We start from the raw sequence: 17,723 nt of genomic DNA on the forward strand, positions 1-17,723 counted from the left end.
ACATGTCACTTACATTAATTGCATTGTTCACACTTTCTCCTTGTTTTAACATTTACTGAGAGAGGTGTATTGAAACCTCCCACTTAGCTAAGCCATTGACATAGAAATTAAGATTGCAAGAGCTTGATGAGTAAGTAGGAGGCTAAAAAATAAAGATGTTAATCTGATTTGCATTAGAAATTAATAGAAATTTGGGGAAGATATGAACAACTAGAGAAGAAAATAGGATATTGCCAAACTACATGATGTGAAGAAGAGAAAAGATTTGCAAAGCAAGGAAATGTCTAATTACCCCATTTGAATATGTTTTGAGTTTCTACAATGAAAACCCTTCTCTATCATCCCAAATAGTCAGTAAAAGTTGCTACCCACTAAGACACACAGTCAGAGACTTTTATTTGTTTCTTTTGAGGAAGTTAAGAAAACAACCAAACTCTCTGTATGCTTGGCATAGAACAGAGGCAGCTCCTGCTGTCTGTTTGTGGATCTGCCTCCCCAGGCACTAACAACATGTTTTAAATGCATTATTTGCTTGCATTTACCTTGCAAGGTAGCATGATTTGGGTGTCAGAAATGCAATGAGACCACGTATAAATTGAAATATGACAGTACAAGGAGATCAGTGACAGAGATGCCTATAAGAATGTGAGTCTTGTCTCCTTCACTTCGAAATTCACAGAAATCTTGGGAAGACAATCTCTTCTGGAAAGAGTGGAATGGGGTTTCTGGCTGTCTTACCTAGAGTTTAAAGGTAGAGAGACCCCAGTTGGCACATGGGTTATATAACCTTGCAGTATTGTTGTCAGGAGATAACATTGGTAAAGCATCTAACTCAATAGAGGGTAAATAATCAGTAGTTGCTATTCAAGCTGTCTTTGTATTTTCCCGTCTCCCACACTTGGTGTTTAGGGCAATGTCTTTTTCAGTTAAGTGACACCTCCCACCACTACCACATGCCTAGTACAGTATAATGGATAAAATGGACACTGAATAAATATGTTTGTTGTTGCCAGATTCCCAAAGATGTTCAAATATATTTTAAGGACTGTGTTGCTTATGTATTGATACAAAACAAATTACCCCATTACATAGTGGCTTAAAACAACAAACAGTTATTATCTCTCAAGATTTGGGACAAGTTAAGTTAGGTGCTTAGGGCTCAGGATCTCTCATGAAGTTGTAGCCAACATGGGGCTGAAGTTATCTGAAGTTTTTCTGGGGCTGGAGGTTCCACATCTAAGGTGACTCACTCTGGCTATTGACACAAGGTCTCAGTTCCTCACCACCTTTCCATGGGGCTGCTCACAACACAGCATCTGGCTTCCCTCAGAACCAAGATGGTGAGATTAAGACAGAATCCCCAGTATTGTTTATAACCCAGACTTGGAGTCACATACCATCTCTTTCACTTTATTCTCTTCATTAGAAGTAAGTCACTAAGTCTAGCCCACACTAAAAGAGAAGTGAATGACGTTCCAGCTTTTGAAGAAACTGCAGGATCACTCATGGACTCATCTTTAAAACCACTATAGGAATGCAATGTTTTGCACATGGCAATGTTCTCAGTATATGATATGGTTTGGAGTTTGTCCCCACTAAATCTCAACTTAAATCATAGCTTCCATAATCCCCAAGTGTCATGAGAGGGACCTGGTGAGAGATAATTAAGTCATGGGGAGGTCACCCACATGCTGTTCTCATGATAATGAGTGAGTTCTCACGAGATCTGAAGGTTTCATAGGGACTTTTCCCTTTTTGCTCAGCACTTCTGCTTCCTGTCACCATGTGAAGAAGGATGTGTTTGCTTCCCCTTCCACCATGATTGTAAGTGCCCTGAGGCCTCTCGAGCCCTGCAGAACTGTGAGTCAATTAAACCTCTTTCCTTTATAAATGATCCAGTCTTGGACAGTTCTTTATAGCAGCCTGAGAACAGACTAGTATGATACACTTTCGTTAAACAGATCTGAAGAATCACCTTAGATTGTGATGCTTGCTGAGAGTCTGGTGGCCTGACTGATTGGAGACATCAGCACAGGGTGCCATGTACAGACATGAAGAGGTGTAAGCATGGGGAAAAGACAGACAACCCCTCACAGTTCAGGGAAGGATGGTGATGGGCTGCTGCTCATGTTAAGTCAGTAATAGTCACATGCACGTTATTCTTCTAGTAATTAGACTTAATTTGTTAAACATTTTCCCCAGCTTTTTCCCAAGAAGAGTTTAAAATTGCTTGATTTTCACAAGTAATCCTTCCAGCACACCAACAATCAATGTCTGGCTGGGTGCAGTGGCTCACCCTTGTAATCCCAGCAGTTTGGGAGGCTGGTGGGAGGATTGCTTGATCCCAGAAGTTTGAGACCAGTCTGAGCAACATAGTGAGACCTCTTCTCTACAAAAAATTAAACAATTAGCCAGGTATGGTAGCAAGCACCTATAGTCTCAGATACCCCAAGGGCTGAGGTGGGAGGATCACCCAAGCCCAAGAGATCAAGGGTACAGTGAGCAGTGATCGCACTACTGACTTTAGTCTGGGCAACTGAGAGATATCTTGTCTCAAAAAAAAAAAAAAAAAAAAAAATCCTATTTTTTAAGCCTTAAAGATCAAGGTGGCAGTAAGCAGTGATCATACCACTGCACTTTGCCTGGGCAACTGAGAGAGATTTTGTATCAAAAAAAGAAAACAAAAAAAAAAGTCCTATTTCTAAACCTTAAAAAGATAAGACGTTTTTAATTATTTTAACTCCATGGTGAAACTTTCTTATATTACCCCACATTCTATTTTTTATCAAAATTTAGGGAAAACAATTTGGAGAAATGTTTTTATTAAGCAACATGGTTTATAAATTGAGGTAATTTCCCACTGTATAGATACCATGTTTGTTTTTAAGTTGAGGTTGTTCATATGTACTTTCCCACTTTCATTAATCTCTTCTTTTTATCTTACATACTTTTTTTTCTTAGATTTGCCCAGCCAATAGCTTCTTGTTTTAAATGTTTCATAAAAAGTATTTAGGAGTATTCATATGAAAATGATGGTTGTTTTCATAATTGTGTCCTTCTTTGTAGGATCCAAATCTAAAAAATTTAAAAAAAAAAAAAGTCATTGACATGTAAAAACCATTCAGAAAGGTATGTTCTTATGCAAAATTTCAACCATAAAATAAAATAGTAAATGAATAAATAAAAAAGATTCATGCATATGGGAAAGGCAAACTAAAATTTTAACCCCCAAAGTCCTCTTTCCATGGTAACAGATAATTCCAAAAGCACAACTGTTTAAGAATTATTGGCTAACCTTGCCAAAAAATAAGTCTAGATTTTCGTTCTAGTCTTGAGTTTGAATAATATTTGTTTATATGAAAGGGGTCATGAAACCTGAAATGTTATTCATGTTACATTTATGCATGTAAAAATCTATTTTGGCAGAACTTCTAAATTTTCTACATGTGTTAATGTGCTGCAGATTAGTTCTTTACCTTGCACATGAATAACTAATTAATTACACAGCTCTGGTTGATATGATAGAATACAAAAGACACTAGGAAGAAAGCTAAGACTTGCACATAAGAGGCCACTTCCTTCCCTTTCTTCATAAGCAACCACAATATCTAACCTCTTGATCTGCTTCCTTTGTCATCTTCAAAGAATAATAATAAGGAATATAAAATTTAACATAACCTTTGATTCTGCTATTTCACATCTAGAGCTAGACCCTAAGGAAGTAATCAAGGTTATGCTCAAATAGATAAGAAGTCCTTAGAAGACTTTTTATAATAATAAAATAATAAATATGGAAAAATAACAAAATTGATTAGCTAAATTTTGGTGCATCTATACAATGAAATATTATGCAATCATTAAAAAATATTTGAAGAAGAATACTTTATTTCAGAATGAAGTTCATAATATACTAGTTGGATGAAATAATCAGATTAGCAAATAGAACAAAAACACACATGTACACACAGATATACATACATACATATATGTGTCATACATTTACAAAGGTGGGATAATTGTGTGATGTATAGATATATACAAGAGTGATGTCAGCAAGATGAAAAAATAGGACTTTCCAGTGCTTTTCCTTGTAGAAACATCCATTTGAACAACTATCCACGCACAAAAATATCTTCACAAGAGTTAAAGATTTCAGATGAGAGAGTATAGCACTTGAATGTATTAGAGAAATAAGAAAAGGCTCATTGGGAAGGGTAGGAAGGACAACTTCACATTACTTCTATCACTCCTCCCCCAAGACTAGGTAGCACAGTGAGTAGAGAGATAGATACTCTCTTCACGGGCTGAAAGGAGTGAAGTAAGCACCCAACTTTGCCACAGACCCCAGCACCAAGTCCAGACCAGTGAACATCAGCACCAGGCTGGCACCCACAGAACAAGCTTCCAGGCCAACCTAAACACAAGGCCATCCCCAACAACCCCAGGCCCTAAACTGGCCCTAGCAAATTCAGGCTCCAGGCCCACCCAAGGCTCCAGACTGGCACCAGTGCCAGGACACCCCAAAAATCCCCAGACTCCAGGCTAGAACACATGGACCTAGCCTTTAGGTCTGCTACAGCTCCCGACCAACTCTGTGGTCCCTGACTCCAGTGCCCATGGACCTGGCCTCTAGAGCAATACCCACAGTCCCAGCCTCCAAGCCCACCCCAGCGCTAGGCTGGCCCCTATGCAACCAGCTCCAGGCCACCCCACATAACCTCAGGCACCAGGTTAGCATTGCCAGTTCCAGGCTCCAGACTGGGCCCTGTGAACCCAGGCTCTAACGCACCCCAGCTCCAGACCAGTCCCTGCAGCCCTAGGTAACAGAATCTAGGCCAGCTCCAGCAATTCCAGAGTACAGGCCCACCATAGGAGACCCCAGCACTGGGTTCAACATAGGAGGCCCAGGCTTCATGGGCCCAAGTTCCAGGTCTATCCCAATGCACCCAGGCACCAGGCTCATTTCAACACCAGGCTGGCTCCTGCAGACTCAGGCTCAAGGCCTAACCCCACACACCTACCCTTGGAATCAGGTTGGCTGTCATGGACCCAGAATTCAAGTCCAGTCCCTATTGACACAGGCTCCGGGCCCATCCCAATGGACCCCAGCACCAGACTGACCCCATAGACCCAGACACAAGGCCTATCCACTAGCTGACCCAGGCACCGAGCAAGTCTGCCCAAGAACTCTAGCATAAGTCCATGCATGAGCCCAGCTAGATAGCCCACTGAGAATCTTTGGATCAGTCAACTGGTAAACGCTTTCCCTGCCAAATCCAATCTATAAAGAGTAGAAGAGGTACCCACTTTTTCAAATGTGCAGAAACCAGGGCATGTCCACAAGGATCACAAATAATCAAGGAAACATGATACCACCAAAAGAACAAATAAAGTACAAGTAACTGATGTTAATTAAAACTGACTAATAAAAAATTCAAAATAATCATCTTGAAGCACCAATAAAAGACAGAGAGCCAAATCATGAGTGAACTCCCAGTCACAATTGCTTCAAAGAGAATAAAACACCTAGGAATCCAACTAACAGGGGATGTGAGGGACCTCTTCAAGGAGAACTACAAACCACTGCTCAATGAAATAAAAGAGGACACAAACAAATGGAAGAACATACCATGCTCATGGACAGGAAGAATCAATATCATGAAAATGGCCATACTGCCCAAGGTTATTTATAGATTCAATGCCATCCCCATTAAGCTACCAATGACTTTCTTCACAGAATTGGAAAAAAACTGCTTTAAACTTCATATGGAACCAAAAAAGAGTCTGCATTACCAAGAAAACCCTAAGTCAAAAGGACAAAGCTGGAGGCATCACGTTACCTGACTTCAAACTATACTACAAGGCTACAGTAACCAAAACAGCATGGTACTGGTACCAAAACAGACATATTGACCAAGGGAACAGAACAGAGGACTCAGAAACAATACCACACATCTACAACCAACTGATCTTTAACAAACCTGAGAGAAACAAGAAATGGGGAAAGGATTCCCTATTTAATAAATGGTGCTGGGAAAACTGGTTAGCCATAAGTAGAAAGCTGAAACTGGATCCCTTCCTTACACCTTATACAAAAATTAATTCAAGATGGATTAAAGACTTAAATGTTAGCCCTAAAACCATAAAAGCCATAGAACAAAACCTAGGCAATACCATTCAGGACATAGGCATGGGCAAGGACTTCATGTCTAAAACACCAAAAGCAATGGCAACAAAGGCCAAAATTGACAAATGGTATCTAATTAAACTAAAGAGCTTCTGCACAGCAAAAGAAACTACCATCAGAGTGAACAGGTAACCTCCAGAATGGGAGAAAATTTTTGCAAACTACTCATCTGACAAAAGGATAATATCCAGAACCTACAAAGGACTCAAACAAATTCACAAGAAAAAAACAAACAACCCCATCAAAAAGTGGGCAAAGGATAAGAACAGACACTTCTCAAAAGAAGACATTTATGCAACCAACAGACATGAAAAATTGCTCCTCATCACTAGCCATCAGAGAAATGCAAATCAAAACCACAATGAGATACCATCTCATGCCAGTGAGAATGGCAATCATTAAAAAGTCAGGAAACAACAGGTGCTGGAGAGGATGTGGAGAAATAGGAACACTTTTACACTGTTGGCAGGACTGTATACTAGTTCAACCATTGTGGAAAACAGTGTGGCGATTCCTCAAGGATCTAGAACTAGAAATACCATTTGACCCAGCCATCCCATTACTGGGATTTATAACCCAAAGGATTATAAATCATGCTGCTATAAAGACACATGCACAGGTATGCTTATTGCAGCATTATTCACAATAGCAAAGACTTGGAACAACCCGAATGTCCATCAATGACAGACTGGATTAAGAAAATGTGGCACATATACACCATGGAATACTATGCAGCCATAAAAAAGGATGAGTTCGTGTCCTTTGTAGGGACATGGATGCAGCTGGAAACCATCATTCTCAGCAAACTTTCTCAAGATCAGAAAACCAAACACTGCATGTTCTCACTCGTAGGTGGGAATTGAACAATGAGAACACTTGGGCACAGGAAGGGGAACATCACACACTGGGGTCTGTCGTGGGGTGGGGGAGGGATAGCATTAGGAGATATACCTAATGTAATTGATAAGTTAATGGGTGCAGCACACCAACATGGCACATGTGCACATATGTAACAAACCTGCACATTGTGCACATGTACCCTAGAACATAAAGTGTAATAAAAACAAAATAAAATAGTAATCATCTTGAAACTAAGTGAGCTACAAGAGAACACAGATAGACAACTAAACAAAATAAGAAAAAGAGTACAGGAACAGAATGAGAAGTTCAATAAAGAGATAAAAATCATAAAAAAGAACCAAACAGAAATTCTAGAGCTAAGAAACATCATAACTAAACTGAAAAGTTTAATGAAGAGATTCAACAACAGACTCAACCAAGCAGAAGAATCAGAGAGCTCAAAGTATGGTCATTCAAAATTACCCAACCGGAGTAACAGAAAAAAGAGTGAAAAAGTGAAGATAGCCTACAGAAATTATAGGTCATCATTAAGTAAACCAATATACACCTTATTGGTGTTCCAGAAGAAACAGAGAAAGAAGGAAATAGGGGAAGAAATCTTATTTAAAGAAAAGCAGCTGAATACTTTCCAAATTTGGATAGGAAGATTAACATGCAGATCCATGAAGCCCAAAGCACCCCCACATATATTAAATATAATGAGATTGCCACCAAGACACATTATAATCAAATTTTTAAAAATCGAAGACAAAAAGAAAATTTTGCAAGCAGCAAGAGAAAAACAAAGAGAAAAAACATTCAAAGGAACCCCTATAAGAGTATCAGTGTATTTCTCAGTAGAAACCTTGCAGGTCAAAAGAAATTGAGATGATGTATTCAAAGTGGTAAAAGAAAACAAGAATTCTGCCAACCAATAATTCTATATAGCAAGGCTGTCCTTCAGGGACAAGGAGAGATAAGGACTTTCCCAAAGAGACAAAAGCTGCAGGAGTTCATCATCATTAGACACACCCTGTAAGAAATGCTAATGGGAGTTTTTCAAGTTGAAATGAAAGGACATTAACAATGTGAAAGTGTAAAACTTATTGTAAAGTTAACAATATAGTCAAATTCAGAAAACATTAATACTTTAATACTTATGCAGCATCATTTTAAACTCTAGTGTAAAAGTTAAAAGACAGAAGTATTAACATAACTACAAAAATTTGTTAATGGGTACATGATATATAAAATACATGAATTGTGACATCAATAACATAAAATGTAGTGGGAGGAAAAGCTAAATCTCAGAGTTTTTATATGCAGCAGAAAAAGTTGTTTCCAGCTGAAAATAAATAATTGTAATTATGTTTTATTTAAGACTCATGGTATCTACAAATATAAAACCTATGGTAGATATACAGAAGATAAAGAGAAAGCAATTAAAGCATACTATTACCAAAAAATCATCGAATCATAAGGGAAAAGAGTAAGAATAGAATGAAGGAACTGTAAAACAGTCAGAAAACAATTCTTTAAATGGCAATACTAAGTCCTTAACTATTAATAATTACTTTAAATGTAAATGGATTAAATTCTCTAATCAAAAGACAGAGTGGCTAAGTGGATTTAAAAAAATGAATTATAAGAAATTGCTGCCTATAAAAAAACTCACTTTAGCTTGAAGGATACACATAGACTGAAAGTAAAGGTTTGGAAAGATATTCCATGCAAATGATAACCAAAAGTGATGAGGGGTGGCTCTACTTAGACAAACTAGACTTTAAGTCAAAAACTGTCAGAGGAGACAAAGTAGGTCATTGTAATAAAGGGCTCAATTCATCAATATAATATAATAATTATAAATATATGTGCACCCACCATCAGAGCACCTAAATATATAAAGAAAATATTAACAGAACTGAAGAGAGAACTAGACAGCAATACAATGGTAGTAGGGGACTTCAATAACCCACTTCCAACAATGGATAAATCATCCAAGTAGAAAATCAACAAGGAAACAGTAGACTTGAACAACATTATAGACCAAATCGACCTAACATATAGAGAGAGCATTTCATCCAACAGCAGCAGCATATACATTCTTTTCAGGTGCAAGTGAAAGGAAAATAAATCTTGTGGCCCCAAAATCACTAAGCTAGAGGAAAAAGTCAAGCTGGGATCCACAAAGGGCAAACCTGCCTCCCATTCTATTCAAAGTCATCCCTCTGCTCATGGAGATAAATGCATATCTGACTGCCTCTTTTGCAGAGGCTAATCAGAAACTCAAAAGAATGCAACCATTTGTCTCTTATCTATGACCTGAAAGCCTCCTCCCTGCTTCGAGATGTCCTTCCTTTGCTTCCAGTTGTCCTGCCATCCTGGACTGAACCAATGTTCATCTTACATATGTTGATTGATGTCTCATGTCTCCCTAAAATACATAAAACCAAGCTGTGCTCTGACTACATTGGGCACATATCTTCAGGACCTCCTGAGGCTGTGTAACAGGTGTGCATCCATAACTTTGGCAAAATAAACTTCCTAAATTGACTGAGACCTGTCTCAGATTTTGGGGATTCATAAATACATGGAACATTCTCCAGGACAAAACTTATGTTAGGCCACAAACAAGCCTTAACAAGTTCTAGAATACTGAAATCATTTTGAGTATCCTTTCCAACAACAATAGTTAAATTACAAATCAATAACAGGAGGAAAATTGGAAAATTCACAAATATGTGAGGCCAACATCATCCTGATACCAAAGCCTGGCAGAGACACAACAAAAAAAGAGAATTTTAGACCAATATCCTTGATGAACATCGATGCAAAAATCCTCAATAAAATACTGGCAAACTGGATTCAGCAGCACATCAAAAAGCTTATCCACCATGATCAAGTGGGCTTCATCCCTGGGATGCAAGGCTGGTTCAACATTCGCAAATCAATAACGTAATCCAGTACATAAACAGAACCAAAGACAAGAACCACATGATTATCTCAATAGATGCAGAAAAGGCTTTTGACAAAATTCAACAACCCTTCATGTTAAAAACGGTCAATAAATTCGGTATTGATGGAACGTACCTCAAAATAATAAGAGCTATTTATGACAAACCCACAGTCAATATCATACTGAATGGGCAAAAATTGGAAAAATTCCCTTTGAAAACTGGCACAAGACAGGGATGCCCTCTCTCATCACTCCTATTCAACATAGTGTTGGAAGTTCTGGCTAGGGCAATCAGGCAAGAGAAAGAAATCAAGGTGATTCAGTTAGGAAAAGAAGAAGTCAAATTGTCCCTCTTTGCAGATGACATGATTGTATATTTAGAAAACCCCATCGTCTCAGCCCAAAATCTCCTTAAGCTGATAAGCAACTTCAGCAAAGTCTCAGGATACAAAATTAATGTGCAAAAATCACAAGCATTCTTATACACCAGTAAGAGACAAACAGAGAGCCAAATCATGAATGAACTTCCATTCACAAATGCTTCAAAGAGAATAAAATACCTAGGAATCCAACTTACAAGGGATGTAAAGGAGCTCTTCAAGGAGAACTACAAACCACTGCTCAGTGAAATCAAAGAGGACACAAACAAATGGAAGAACATACCATGCTCATGGATAGGAAGAATCAATATCGTGAAAATGGCCATACTGCCCAAGGTTATTTATAGATTCAATGCCATCCCCATCAAGCTACAAATGACTTTCTTCACAGAATTGGAAAAAACTGCTTTAAAGTTCATATGGAACCAAAAAAGAGCCCGCATCTCCAAGACAATCCTAAGTCAAAAGAACAAAGCTGGAGGCATCACGCTACCTGACTTCAAACTATACTACAAGGCTACAGTAACCAAAACAGCATGGTACTGGTACCAAAACAGAGATATAGACCAATGAAACAGAACAGAGTCCACAGAAATAATACCTCACATCTACAGCCATCTGATCTTTGACAAACCTGAGAGAAACAAGAAATGGGGAAAGGATTCCCTATTTAATAAATGGTGCTGGGAAAATTGGCTAACCATAAGTAGAAAGCTGAAACTGGATCCTTTCCTTACTCCTTATACGAAAATTAATTCAAGATGGATTAGAGACTTAAATGTTAGACCTAATACCATAAAAACTCTAGAGGAAAACCTAGGTAGTACCATTCAGGACATAGGCATGGGCAAAGACTTCATGTCTAAAACACCAAAAGCAACAGCAGCAAAAGCCAAAATTGACAAATGGGATCTAATTAAACTAAAAAGCTTCTGCACAGCAAAAGAAACTACCATCAGAGTGAACAGGCAACCTACACAATGGGAGAAAATTTTTGCAATCTACTCATCTGACAAAGGGCTAATATCCAGAACCTACAAAGAACTCAAACAAATTTACAAGAAAAAAACAAACAACCCCATCAAAAAGTGGGCAAAGGATATGAACAGACATTTCTCAAAAGAAGACATTCATACAGCCAACAGACACATGAAAAAATGCTCATCGTCGCTGGCCATCAGAGAAATGCAAATCAAAACCACAATGAGATACCATCTCACACCAGTTAGAATGGCAATCATTAAAAAATCAGGAAACAACAGGTGCTGGAGAGGATGTGGAGAAATAGGAACACTTTACACTGTTGGTGGGATTGTAAACTAGTTCAACCATTATGGAAAACAGTATGGCGATTCCTCAAGGATCTAGAACTAGATGTACCATATGACCCAGCCATCCCATTACTGGGTATATACCCAAAGGATTATAAATCATGCTGCTATAAAGACACATGCATAGGCATGTTTATTGCGGCACTATTCACAATAGCAGAGACTTGGAATCAACTCAAATGTCCTTCAGTGACAGACTGGATTAAGAAAATGTGGCACATATACACCATGGAATACTATGCAGCCATAAAAAAGGATGAGTTTGTGTCCTTTGTAGGGACATGGATGTAGCTGGAAACCATCATTCTCAGCAAACTATCACAAGAACAGAAAACCAAACACCGCATGTTCTCACTCATAGGCGGGAACTGAACAATGAGATCACTTGGACTCGGGAAGGGGAACATCACACACCGGGGCCTATCATGGGGAGGGGAGGGGGGGAGGGATTGCATTGGGAGTTATACCTGATGTAAATGACGAGTTGATGGGTGCCGATGAGTTGATGGGTGCAGCACAGCAACATGGCACAAGTATACATATGTAACAAACCTGTACGTTATGCACATGTACCCTAGAACTTAAAGTATAATAATAATAAAAAAGAAAAAGAAAAAATAAAAAAAAGAAAAAAGAAAAAAAAAATTTAAAAAGAAAAAAAAAGAAATTAAACAACACTTTCCTAAACAGATAATGGATCAAAGAAGAAATCAAAAGGAAAAATTTAAATTTTGTTGAGACAAATAAAAATGGAAACACAATGTACCCAAACTTATGGGACGTAGCAAACACAATTTTAAAAGGGAAATTTTGTAGCAATAAACACCTACATTATGAAAAAATAAAGACATCAAACAACTTTATACCTGTGGGAGTAGAAAAAGAATAAGGCCCAAAGTCAACCAAAGAAAGGAAAATAATAAATATCAGAGCAAAAATAATGAAATAGAGGATAGAAAACTTAAAAAATATCTATGAAACTAAGAGTTGTTTTTTTGAAAAGATAAAATGGACAAACTGTTAGCTGGACTTACTAATAAAGAGAGAAAAATCAAATTAATAAAATTATAAATCAGTGTGGAAATGTTAAACTGATACCACAGAAACACAAATAATCATAAGTGACTACTATGAGCAATAATATGCCAAAAAAATTGGATAGCCTAAAAGAAAGAAATGGACCAGTTCATAGCAACAATCTACCAAGACTGACAGATGAAGAAATTCAAAATCTGGACAGTTCAATAATGCATAAGGAAATTGCATCAGCAATCAAAAACCTCTTCAAAAGCAAAAAGCCCAGATCCAATGGCCTCACTGGTGAATTCTACAAAACATCTAAAGAAAAATTAGGCCAAGCATGGTGGCTCATGCCTGTAATCCCAGCACTTTGAGAGGCCAAGGCAGGCAGATCACCTGGGGTGAGGAGTTTGAGACCAGCCTGGCCAATATGGTGAAACCCTATCTCTACTAAAAGTACAAAAATTAGCTGGGCATGGTGGCAGGTGCCTATAATCCCAGCTACTGAGGAGGCTGAGGCAGGAGAATTGCTTGAACCGGGGAGGCAGAGGTTGCAGTAAGCTGAGATCATGCCATTGCATTCCAGCATGGGTGACAAGAGTGAGACTCTATCTCAAAAAAAAAAAAGAAGAAGAAAAGAAGAAAGAAAAATTAATTCCCATCCTTCTCAAACTCTTTCATAATTGAAGAGGAGGGAACACTTGCAAATTCAGTTTATGAGGCCATTATTAGCCTGTTACCAAAGCCAGACAAGGATGCTACAAGAAAAGCAAATTATAGGCCAATATCCCTAATGAACACACATGTAGAAAATCCTCAGCAAAATGCTAGCAAACTGAATTCAACAATACATTAAAAGGATCATACACCATGATCAAGGGGAATTTATCCTTAGGATGCAATGATAGTTAAATATATGCAAACCAATAGATATGATACAATGTATTAACAGGGTAAAAGACAAAAATCATGTGATCATCTCAATAGATGCAGAAAAAGCATCTGAAAATTTGAACTTTTCATGATAAAAACTCTCAACAAATTAGGCATAGCAGAAATAGACCTCATCATAACAAAGGCCATATATGACAACCCACAGCTAACATCAATACCCAGTGATTAAAACTTGAAAGCTTTTACTCTGGGATCAGGATCAAGGCAAGGATGCCTACTCTCAGCACTTCTATTCAACATAGTACTGAAAGTCCTAGCTAGAGCAATTAAGCAAGTAAAAGAAATAAAATACATCTAAATTGGAAAGGAAAAATTTAAATTATCACTATTTGCAGATGACAAGAATATACATATATATATATATATATATATATATATATATATATATACCTAAAAACTCCACTGAAAAACTGTCAGAATTAATAAATTCAGTAAATTTGCAGGATACAAGATCAGCTTATAAAAATCAGTAGCATTTGTATATACTACCAATGAACTATCGGAAAAAGAAATCAAGAAAACAATCCCATTTACAATAGCATCAAAAAATACTTAGGAATAAATTTAACCAAGGAGGTAAAATACCTGTACACTGAAAACCATAAAATAATGATGAAAGAAATTTAAGAGTACAAATTAATGGAAACATATCTTGTGTTCATGAATTGGAATAATCAATATTGTTAAAATATTCATACTACCCAAAGCAATCTGCAGATTCAAAGTAATCCTTATCAAAATTCCAATGACATTTTTCACAGGAATAGAAAAGTCAACCCTAAAATTTGTATAAGACCACAAAACACCTCAGGTAGCCTAAGCAATCATAAGCAAAAAGAACAAAGCTGAGGGCATCACACTATCAGATTCCAAAATATACAACAAACCTGTAGTAATTAAAACAGCATGGTACTGGCATAAAACCAGATCTATAGATCAATAGAACAGAATAGAGAGCCTAGAAATAAATCCACACATTTACAGTCAATTGATCTTTGGCAAAGGTACCCCAAACACACAATGAGGAAAGGACAACTTTTTCAATAAGCAGTGGTGGGGGAACTGGGTATCCACATGCAGAAGAATGAAATCGGACTCTTACCTCATACCATATACAAAAATCAACTCAAAATAGATTAAAGATTTTGGGACTTGAAACTGTGAAACTGCTAGAAGAAAAAAATCAAGAAAAATTTCTGACATTGGTCTGGGCAATGATTTTTTTAATATGATCCCTAAAGCAAAGGAAACAATAGCAAAAATAGACAAATGGGATTGTATCAAACTAATAGCTTCTATATAGCAAAGAAAACAATCAACAGAGTGAAGAGACAACCTACAGAATGAGAGAATATATTTACAAACCATATATATGTTGAGTATTCTTTATCCAAAATCACTGGAAACAGAAGTATTTCAGATTTTGGATTCATTTTTTGGAATATTTGTATTACACTTACTGTTCAAGCATCCTAAATCCAAAATTACAAAATCTGAAATGCCCCAAGCATTTCCTTTGAGCACTGTGTCCGTGCTCAAAAAGTTTTGAATTTTGGAGCATTCTGAATTTTGGATTTTTTTACTTGAGATGTTCAACCTATATCTAATACATGGCTAATATCTAAAATATATAAGGAACTCAAAAATCTTAATAGCAAGAAAACAAACATGGATAAATATTTCTCAAAAGAAGACATCCAAGTAGCCAGCTAGTATGTGAATAAATGCTCATCACTAATCAGGGAAATGCAAATTAAAAGCGCAACGAGACATCACCTCATACCTGTTAAAATGGCTAGTGCCAGAAAGGCAAGACAGCAAATGTTGGCAGGAGATGTACAGCAAAAGGAACCCTTGTTCACTGTTGTGGGGAATGCAAATTAGTATAGCCATTATGGAAAACATTACAAAAGTTCCTTTAAAAATTAAAAATAGAACTACCATATGATCCAGCAATCCCACTTCTTGGTATATATCCAAATGAAAGAAATTAGTATTGAGGAAATATCTGTACTCCCACATTCACTGAAGCATTTTTCACTGGAGTCAAGAAATATAATCAACCTAAGTGTCCATTGACAGATGAATGGATAAAGAAAATGCAGCTATACACAAACATGTGTATGTATGGAATAGTATTCAGCCTGAAAAGAGGAAATCTTGTCATTTGCAACAACATGGATGAACCTAGAGGACATCATGCTAAGTGAAATAAACCAGACCCAGAAAGGCAAATACTTCATGATCTCATTTATATGTAAAATCTGAAAAAAAATTGAACTCATGGAAGCAAAGAGTAGAATGGTGGTTGCCAGGGGCTGGGGGAGATGAGGGTTGAGAAGATGTTGGTGAAATGATACAAAGTTTTAATTTGACAGGATGAAAAATTTCTGGAGATCTATTGTAAAGCATTGTGACTGTAGTTAATAATAATGTATTGTATATTTGAAAATTGCTATGAGAGTAGATCTTAAATACTCTCATCACAGTTTTAAAATTAAGACATGCCTTCTACTTATGCCTTTGTTATTTTCATAATTAAACTGAGTGAGAAAGCAAATCTAGCTCCCTTCACAGTTGGTTTGGATCAATCTGCCATTGTGGTTACCCAAAAATATTTTATTTGGATTTCTCTGCACTCCTGCTACATAAAGAATAATGACACAAGAAAATCCTTTCCTTTCCTGATTTTCTAGCTTCAAGAAACCATCTCAATAAGCAAAAGAAAGGAATCCTTCTATTTTACTTCTACCATTACTAGTGCAAATTCTAATGTAGCTTTTGCAGCTACTGTTAAACCACAAGCATTCACTATGCACTATTCTAACAATTTTTTGTGCCATGCATGCTTCACATAGCCTTAGGAGGTAACCACTACTATTTTTCCCATTTTTAGATGAGGCACTTGAGGCTCAGAGAGGTTAAGCAACTGGCCCACAGTTACCCAGCTGTTCACTGGCAAGAGTGAGGATTTGAGCCAGACAAATGACCCCAGAGCCCAGGCTTTTCCTAGTCACATTACACTTACACAGGGTAAGATCAATACAGGAATTGGAACAAATCGAGACTTGGTGATAATTCTCCTCATATTCGTCACCTACACTTTGGTACAATTTTTTCCTGTTGTAAGGAGGGACAAGGAAGAAAAAGAGAATGGAGAAATTTCTGTCTTCCCCCAACAAAATGAGAAATGTCTATAGCTATTAGCTGGTAAAAGTGATAGAAATGTCAAATAATAATAATGTACGATATGTTCTGTGTTTGACTTTATGTAGAAGTTTCCTCTCACTATCCAGTCATGGGGGAGAAAAGAGCACATACTCCATCTTGTATGTTTTGCTGCAAATAGATTTCTCTTCTAAAAACAAAACAAGGCCAGGCATGGTGACTCACATCTGTAATCCCAGCACTTTGGGAGGCCAAGGCAGGTGGGTCACCTGAGGTCAGGAGTTCGAGACCAGCCTGACCAATATGGTGAAACTCTGTCTCTACTAAAAATACAAAAATTAGCCAGGCATCAGGGCATGAACCTGTAGACTTAGCTACTTAGGAGGCTGAGACAGAGGAATTGCTTTAACCCAGGAGACAGAGGTTGCAGTGAGCTGAGATCGCGCCACTGCACTCCAGCCTGGGTGACAGAGCAAGACTCCTTCTCAAAGTATATATATATACATATATATATATATATATATATATATATATATATATATATTTCACATGGTAATGAATTTTTCACATGCAATGTAAATGAATTATCCATGATCCATAGTCTCAATCCTAACTGCACATTAAAATAAACTGAAAATAATTTTTTAAATCCCAAAGCCCAGGTACCACCCCAGGAAGTCCTGATAAATTGGTCTGGGGTTGGTCCCAGGCAGTGGTATTTTTTTATTAATAATTATTTTTTGCTACTTATTTTATTTTATTCTATTTTTTATTATAATTTAAGTTCTAGGGTATATGTGCACAACATGCAGGTTTGTTACGTATGTATCCATGTGCCTTGTTGGTGTCTTGCACCCATTAATTTGTCATTTACATTAGGTATATCT

At 37.3% G+C, this 17,723-nt stretch overlaps 1 protein-coding gene across 2 annotated transcripts in view; it reads right to left on the reverse strand.

The window, feature by feature from the left end:
- Window positions 1-2,805: 2,805 nt before the first annotated feature.
- Window positions 2,806-17,723, reverse strand: part of CWH43 (cell wall biogenesis 43 C-terminal homolog) — a 99,125-nt gene continuing 84,207 nt past the window's right edge. For both annotated transcript variants that reach the window (XM_038008528.2, XM_038008529.2), the window contains exon 16: window positions 2,806-3,075. In XM_038008528.2, coding sequence (XP_037864456.2) covers window positions 2,997-3,075 — 79 coding nt within the window. In that variant the 3' untranslated portion in view covers window positions 2,806-2,996. The remainder of the gene's footprint in view (window positions 3,076-17,723) is intronic.

Source organism: Chlorocebus sabaeus, chromosome 27 (assembly GCF_047675955.1).
Source record: "Chlorocebus sabaeus isolate Y175 chromosome 27, mChlSab1.0.hap1, whole genome shotgun sequence".
NCBI classification, from domain to species: domain Eukaryota; kingdom Metazoa; phylum Chordata; class Mammalia; order Primates; family Cercopithecidae; genus Chlorocebus; species Chlorocebus sabaeus.